Source organism: Myxocyprinus asiaticus, chromosome 11 (genome assembly GCF_019703515.2).
Source record: "Myxocyprinus asiaticus isolate MX2 ecotype Aquarium Trade chromosome 11, UBuf_Myxa_2, whole genome shotgun sequence".
NCBI classification, from domain to species: Eukaryota; Metazoa; Chordata; class Actinopteri; order Cypriniformes; family Catostomidae; genus Myxocyprinus; species Myxocyprinus asiaticus.
Window position 1 is genome coordinate 21,773,532 of NC_059354.1, and position 8,792 is coordinate 21,782,323.

At 36.5% G+C, this 8,792-nt stretch overlaps 1 protein-coding gene across 4 annotated transcripts in view; it reads right to left on the reverse strand.

The window, feature by feature from the left end:
- LOC127447873 (ganglioside-induced differentiation-associated protein 2-like) overlaps positions 1–8,230 on the reverse strand; it is a 30,027-nt gene extending 21,797 nt beyond the window's left edge. For 3 of the 4 annotated variants that reach the window (XM_051710031.1, XM_051710033.1, XM_051710034.1), the window contains exons 1-7: positions 8,030–8,230; positions 6,881–7,081; positions 4,504–4,643; positions 4,167–4,320; positions 3,070–3,158; positions 2,869–2,945; positions 2,369–2,528 (exon numbers count right to left, since the gene is read on the reverse strand). In XM_051710031.1, the coding sequence (XP_051565991.1) occupies positions 2,369–2,528; positions 2,869–2,945; positions 3,070–3,158; positions 4,167–4,320; positions 4,504–4,643; positions 6,881–7,074 (814 nt within the window). In that variant the 5' untranslated portion in view covers positions 7,075–7,081; positions 8,030–8,230. Of the gene's footprint in view, positions 1–2,368; positions 2,529–2,868; positions 2,946–3,069; positions 3,159–4,166; positions 4,321–4,503; positions 4,644–6,880; positions 7,082–8,025 lie in introns of all 4 variants that reach the window. The other variant, XM_051710032.1, reaches the window with a different exon arrangement.
- Between the last annotated feature and the right edge of the window lie 562 nt (positions 8,231–8,792).

The window sequence follows — 8,792 nt, forward strand, 5'->3', positions numbered from 1 at the left end:
TGAATCTGCAGCCCAAGAGAGAGGTGATCACCTTAACAAAGCTGGCACACAGTCCACACAATCTGGGCTTGAAATAATGACAAGCCAACAAATATACAAGTTCAATCTTGCACTAACAAATAAATATACACATGTGCTCAGCACTATGTCAAGTGAGGGATCCAAATATACACTCATTCTCATAGATCTGTTCACGTAAGTGCCCATACACACAATCACAAAGGGCCTGTTTGAAAGCAGAAAGTCTGCTGTAGTTAGAGCTAGGGATGTGCGGAACGACTAATTTCACTGACGTTTAAACAAAATGTTTGAAGTCGACTAGTCTAAAAAGAAACCAGCCTTCAGAAAACAAAAATGCGAACCATTTAAAATACTTTACTTTAAAATCATTATAATTTACATTTAAAATCCGACACTAAATTCCACTGAAAAGGGGCATTTATCTGCGACGTGCTCGCCTTGCATTATGATCATTTGACATTAAATATAGAATATGACACGCATTCACTGAATCAATGTTAGCGAATATATAACAGGCATATTTATTGGACCAACTGAACAACCCAGCCTGTTCTAAATGGAATTAACCACGTAAAAGTTACTTAACATATTACACAATCATTGTTGAAAATAATTAACAGGTAGACTAAGCCAAATCTATGAGAGAAAAAAAACATTTTGCTGAAAAGTTGTGTGTATTTCACAACGTGCATTAACCATTGATCTAATATGACAGCTGTTCGGTAATGAACGTTAACCAATAACAGTTACGATGTTAAAAAAATAAAATTAAAAAATAGCTATATGATAGAAAAATAGGCCCGTGATGTAGCCTACAATAAACCTAATGTATTCTAAACATGATGTGCACACAGAATAAAAGATATTTTAACCCGATAAACAGTCGGCACCTCGTTGAAAATAGCCTTCTTAATCAACAGATTAAAAAAATGGCATATCTTGCCTAAAACAGTCATTTTCTAGGCTACTTACTCAAAAGCATATATTTATTGATGAGCAAAATTAACAGGTTGACATGGTCACCTGAGGCGGCTATCCTGCACTTGAAAAAGCCTGCACAGTGGAAAAATAACTTAGAAGCACGCACAGATTTAAAGAAGGCTCAAATGTGAAAACATCAACAGGGACTTTCAAATGTTTGGAAATCTGATTCCTGCACCACCACTGAAGTGATTTCATAACTACTTTGCTGAGTTTGCTTGTCTAGCGAGAAGACATTTTCCTGCGTGCCACGAATGAGAGAGGGAAGAAGCACACACAGCCTGAGGTGAAATGAAACTTTGTATCTGCTCCAGATATCCTCTTTTTTTTAAATAATATTTGTATTATTAATTCTATTTAAAATATGTAACCTTAATATGACTAATTTAAGTGCAGCCTCTGTAAAAATATAAAGCCAAATGTAAATGTGTAATAATGATGATCAGTTTAATGGGAGGAAATATTAACCAACAAATAATTCCAGTGTCGACAAGCAGCATCAGAACAGTTTAGTCGACTAATCTCGCACATCCCTAGTTAGAGCACCTGTTATGAGATAGAGAGGCTGTGGGTCAGTGCCAGCTAAACTGGACTCATGAGAACACTGAAACAGAAAACGATGAATGACCAGGGAGGAAGAGATGGCTAATTTAACAGTTAGACAGCTCCAGATTGGCTCCATGCTGCTTATAACCATCATTCTGTCTAACACATTATTGGGACACGCTAAAGATTCTCTAATCGGATTCATTACTGCAGATGCTTCTGTAACAACTACAAACACACTTTCCATTACAGCGTTTCCCATTCTCTAATCCCTTTTCAAATTGGTGATGACAATGCAGGAAGCAAATAATACAGTGCATTAGGCCACATGCTCCAATTCACATGTGGAGGAGGATCAAATTTACATCCAAATGGTAATTAAACTACACAGAGCGGAAGCCAAACCCCAAAGTGTAGACTATAAACTGCTTAAATCGAAAGTGATTCCTGAACAGAGCTGTTTGTGTGCCTGTCATTGCATGTAACACATCAAGTCCAACAGACGTCTTTTTTCAAACAATGTGAGTAGTTTGCCCAATTACTTTGTATTGTTTCATTAAAGCCAATATTGCAAAAGACTGTGTTGATAAATATGCTTATGAAGCATTTACTTCATATTATCTGCAGAAATAAAAACAGTTGAACTGATTTTTGGTTAATGTATTGTTCCTATGTATTGTGTGAGGCGTTCAAGATCAAGTTCTGGCAAACATTTACTCCTATTGGTTGATTGGTAATGTGAAGAAATACATCCACCTGAAAGCTCTGAAAAGATGTAAGATATAACAACAGTAGTTTCTTGCTGTGTTGCTGAGCTCACCCTCCAGATTTCCTGGCTTTTCAGCAATGCGGATTTGTCTTTCTGGGACCACAGGCTCCCCCTCACTATTGCCAATGTCTGCAGGGAGGAAAGGCAGACTGACCTTCTCTTCTTTCTTTGAGCGTGGGTAATATAACAGCATTAACTTCCTGTATACAGGCTGGAAAACAGAATCAATAATTACAATTAATGCACCATCCAATGACAATTAATCATGCATGTACACACAAACTAACTGGGAAAGATTAGTCTTTTTTATTTAATTCATGAAAAAAAAAAAAGGATTTTCATTAGAAAGAATATAAGTCATACAATCATCATACAATACACTAATGCATACTGTATAATGATGTTTAAGTATCTCAGACTGACTTTAAAAAGACACAACAAATTTGAGTCTGAAGTAAAATAAGGGGAATTTCATAAGAGAATGAAAGCACACAGTAAAGGGTTAAAGGATGGAGGCTGTTGTGTAACAGTGAAAACGAAACGGCTCACACCTCCTCGACATCCGAAACGGCAAACACTACGGTCTCAATGGTCTCACCATGGTTCTCCAGAAATCTACGTACAGTCCCTGAAAAGATAAATGTGGGGAAAATACATTCTGACGACGTGAGATTAAATATACTGGTATCCTTTGAAATTCGCTAAAAAAGGGCAGATCTACGTGATAAGAGGATTAGTAAAAAATAAATTACTTAATGCTATATGTGTTGCGTCCTCCAGTGGATATGCTCTTCTGACTGTGCTGACCACACACAAACCCACAGACACCATTGCATGTTCCCTGAGAAAAGAGACACAACCAATACACACATTAAAATATATAGTATTAAAGTATGATTTAACACACACCCTGTTATACCCAAATAACAAATACATTTGGCATTTATCTTCTGTCAAGAGTTAGCATGCACTAAAAAGGCAAATGCATGGATTTAAAGTCAGAATCTTTAATCACTTCTTTTTCTACCAGTTTAAACCTAGCCTGCACCACCGTTACCAACAACAATGCACAAGGTCAAAGAGTAGTGCACGTGAGGTTGCTTATTTACACACAACATAACTGATAATCATCAGGTATTGCGCATGGAGGTTTTCATTGTTTCTCTCATGCCTCAACTGACTGATTGGAAACATAAGCTGTGTACAAAGATGCAAAACGCTGCCTGTGCAGGCAGTATTCAGAGGCAGGAAGTCATTAAGGCATGATCAAATACATTTTTTTAAGATGCCTTCATTTGGTCAATTTTTGAAGTCAGAAGTATATCTTTTGCTGCTTCTAATATCCCATAAGTGCGTGCATTTAAGCAGTTGGTGGAAAGAATAAGAGTAAATTATTTATAAAGAATTTATAAAGAAGTTTCCCCCAACTTCTGACTCACCAAACATTTGCTTTGTTATCTCTAAACCTCACCTGCATTCGTTTTAGATCATTAGACATGATGTTATCAGAAACCACATACCTTAGCAGGTACCTTCATACTCAAAATACTGCCTGTTAAGTCACTGACACACTGTCTGACTGGGCAGAAAAGCAGTTTCGTACACAGCCACAGTCCGAGTTTGCTGCGACACTTGTCCAGATAATGATGGTGAGTTTAGTTGCCAACCGCCTCGTCAACACTGTGCATCATGCTATATTTGAACTGCTTTAATATATGATATTAGTGACAGACTAATTAGAAAACTAACTATATTTAATATTATAACTATTTCAGGATAACCAGTCAGAATAATGTGAGATCAATGGTGCAACAATCTCCCAATTACTTGGTGCAATGGTCCAACTTACTTGACCAGCTGCATGATGTTTCTGTAACAGCTGTATAGAGAGCTCTCTGCAGCTGTCCTGTACTTGGCTTTATATTTGGGCCCAACCGTATGAATGATGAAGCGTGCAGCCAAGTTAAAGCCCTCTGTCGTTTTTGCCTCACCCGTCCGACATCCTGGAATAATATACACACACCCATATTCTTTACACTCCTACTCCAAACAAAAAGCTGATAACATCTGTTCCAATATTCCAAACCAAACAGGAAACAGCCATTTAATAATGCTAATATTAATACAATTCAAGTTTAAGATCCCAGTTACAGTTCTCTATCTGCTGTCAAAGTAGCACCCCCTACCTTTCAGTTTGAGTAGTTCATCCCTCAGCTCAGGCCCAGCATATCTGTGAATGCTGTCTGATACAGGGTTCTTTTCAGTTAGTGTCTCGTTACTTGTATTGACGATCGCAGTGCAGTTTAAAAGTGCCACATCTCCATTACTGTAAAATGAGAGAATAGTACATGCCATCATATCAGTTACAGAACACCTAGTATAAGGTATGAATGTGCTGTAAGAACAAATATGGTGTAGAAATGAATGTTATTTTGTTATAATGTTTATAACAGTGTAGCACAATTAATTGAAAAAATAATCAAAACTGCAATAGAGCTGTGATGTCAATTTGTACCATGGGTTCCCTTGTGAATTTCCAATGTTTTTTCATAATGGCAGTTTTGGATTTATGAGTAAATTAAATTCTGTGGTAAACATACTTGAAGATACTTGGACGTTTTGCTCTACAACATAAATTACAGTCATACCTCAAACATTAATTTTGAAGCCGCTGTGCTTTTTTAAAAAGTATGTTGCAAACAAGTTGCTATATAAGATCTAGAACTACCATAAGCATGTGAGCGAACATGCCAGAGTCCAGACCAAACGGAAAACCGCCGTAGTCCTTATTTAGCAACATACTTTTTTTTTAAAACACGGTGGCTTCAAAATTAATGTATGTGATTTATGTTGTGGAACAAAGCGTTCAAGTATGTTCAAGTTATGGTTTGCACAGACCTTATTTTACCTATAAATCCAAAGCTGTCATTATAAAAACCCATAGGATACTCCAGAGGAAACCCATGGCTCGAAAATGCTAATTCTCGTCTGGGTTTTTGACTACAACCTGAAAAGCTCTTTTATAATTGTGAAATGTGTCAATTTCAGACTTCCCTTTAGATGTACTCCAGTCGTATATAATTTTTCTATTTACAATGGGGTTTTTTTGTTTTGTTTTTTTGCAACATTGAGCATTGCAACCAATCAGAGGCATGCTTGTTGTCTGAGTGAATTTTAGTGTTTAGATTAGCCAAGGCCCAGACAGAATCTGACTTTTTTTTTTTTTCTTTTGCAAATTCTGTGTTGATTATGTTGAGAAGCAACAGAATTTTTTGGACTGGATTTAAACATGGTAAAATGTCTTGAATTGAGTTTAGATCAGTATACATATAATCAGATTAGCTTAAAGGGATAGTTCACCCAAAAATGAAATTTCTCTCATAATTTACTCACCCTCAAGCCATCCCAGATATGTATGACTTTCTTTCTTCTGCTGAACTCAAAAAAAGATTTTTAGAAGAATATTTCAGCTCTGTTGGTCCTCACAATGCAAATGGGTCCCAAAACATTTTAAGCTCCAAAAAGCACTAGAAATTCTCCTCCCTGCCCAGTAGGTGGCAATATACATTGAAGAGTTGGCAAAAACAAAAGAAAAATGTGAAAGTGGAGATTGATAGTAAAAAAGTACTTAAATATTTATCTGATTTTATCTGTTAGTAACCTATCATATCACTTCTGCAGACACGGATTAAACCACTGGAGTCTTATGGACAACTTATGTTGCCTTTATGTGCTTTTGGAGCTTCAAAATGTTTTGTTCCCATTAACTTGCATTATATGGACCTACAGAGTGGAGATATTCTACTAAAAATCATAATTTGTGTTCTGCAGAAGAAAGTAAGTCATGCACATCTGGGATGGCATAAGGGTGAGTAAATGATGAGAGAATTTTCATTTTATATGAACTATTCCTTTTAATACTAAATGTAAATTCTATTCATCTAAATTAATAATTGTGATTACAATATGAAACCAACAATTATTATTTCTGTCATAATCGTGTAGTGTATAAAATTATTAGTATTAAGTGTTAATATAACTGTCACAAAAGCTGCAAAATTTGATGATTAAAAAAAAGAAAGAACACGCAAACCATTAAAAAAAAAGAAACATTTGAAATTTCATCTGTTTCAGTGTATCAGACTAGAGTGACACTTCTGAGATTGATGGGATAAAACTTCTGTGCACTCAAAAAACCTGTACATGCCATTTTAAATTCTATTCCTAATTTAATTTTCATTCCAAGATATGGGCAAGCTTTCTGAATTCTCTATGAATGACTTCACAGAGAAGTTGCTTTGATGTGAATTTCCTCTTTTTTGAAAATGAATATGAATTCAGAGTGGGTAAAAAAAGTTTAATCCTGCCCCAACACTCTCTATCAGTCAGAACGACCTCCCAGACAGTCACATGTGGCTGCACTATAAAGAGGATTTATGCGCATGAGGGTAAGACTGAAAAAAGTGGAGATCATCAGGCCTGGTGCAAAGAAACGGATGCATGAACAAATACCAGAGAAACAGAAAAGTACTTAGGACTAAATTGTTAGAAGTTAAAACTCACAAGAGTACAATCTTGCTGTTGATGTCTGGTCTGAAGGGGAAAGGGGATGATAAAGAGTTGAGCTCGTTGGCCAGGCTATCCTCCTCTCTAAAGTGGTTCTCCTCATCTTCCTCATCTTGGTCTCCCTGAGGCAGGTCCCACGTGGGGAGGCTCTGGACATCCACAAACTGGGAACGAGCTCCCAAGGGATCCATGCTGTTGCTTCACAAGACAGAAAAGAAACAGAAGCATTTAAGCATTAAAGGGGCTGTAGTGCACGGAGACCTGGGGCTGTTTCAGCACATTAATGCAATCATACACAGTCAGACATTTATATCAAGTTAAACACGCCAGCGGGGGGGGGATAAAAGGACAGCTTTCAGAGAATTACAAAAAGGCTACTCTGTCAAAGAAATTACTTATAGAAAAGTGGGATAATGTGTATAATATTGTGAGAAAATGTTGTTATATATATCAAACAATCTGGACATTATCAGATTTTTTTTTTTTTTTTTAATGCACATGTCCTTAAAAACTCCCTAAACAAGTCACAATGTCGGCTTTATGAAGAAATGTGAGGATAATTATTAAAGTATTCAGATTTAATTTCAGTGCCAGAGGGAGCAATTATAAAAGAAATGAAGTGTTTATGAAAGTCATTGACTTTAAAGCACAACAGAGAGGCTTTATCAGTCTTGGCAGACAGGACAGATAAGATATTCAGCAGAAATAAGTTGCATGCGTAAAGGTCGACTGCCCAAATTACAAATTTCAACAACAACAACAACAACAACAACAAGTACATAAACTTTCATCTCAGTCGCAAAATACAGAAGGCATGCAGCACAATATTATTTTTCTACACTTTTCACTTATAACTAACTATAAAAATGTATATATAAAAAAGAAGCTTTATGCAGCGTAGAAACAAGGACAGCGATCGTTAAATTGCAAAACATCACGAATCAGGAAAGTCATGCCAAGAAGTGAGAAATTGAGAGGTGTCGTCCCATGAGTCCTATTCTGTGAATCATAATTGATTATAAGATCACTTTAAATAGTACAGAAAGGAAAACATTTCTCCATAATAATTCTAGCCACACTACTGTCGTTTGTCGATATGTGCAAAAAATAACAAATAAAAAAAATGATAAAACCATCGTTACCTACCAGGTCTCCACAGGTGCAGCTACTCAATCCTGCCTACTGCAATAACAAAACAATAATAACAAAAATTAATCCGTTTTAGAGAGAGCTGTTTGTCATATTAATCTTTCTAAACTTCCGCTTTTTGTATTGACCATTGCTAAATGTGATTTTAGCTGCTTGTGATCAACATGTCTCGTGTTTGCAACATACAGCCAGTTTCCTGATCAGCTGATTCAGGAGGACAAACATCATCACTTCCGGAGCCCTTCTACCACAACGAGCCTACAAGGTTAGCAATGCGATGCATAACGCGGCGGTCGAATAGAGCGCAACAGTCTGGTTCCGGAAGTAAAAATCCCACTCATTTATCCCATTGACGAATTGATTTTCAACGATAACTTGTAAACCTTTAAAGACAGACTTACCGTGAGCTACAAGGTTGTTCATCGATGGTATATGCTTCAGCTGAAGTCATCAATCTACGTTATATCAACTTCATTGTTTAAAAATCGTGTTTGATAGCGGAATTCATGATAAACAACTACATTACCCATGGTACAACAGAGAAAAATCCACCAACCAGAGAACTGCCTACAACAAAACCCACGAAACGTGCCTGGGAGCGACCGTGCGCTCCCGTGACGCATTGTGAATGAAGTAATCAGGTCGTCTCCCTTCACCTTTAAACTACTTATATATTTGTACATATCAGGATATTTAGCAAGAAACGTAAAATATATTGCTTCTATACTTATAATCAGCAACTTAAAATCAGTAGTTTTAT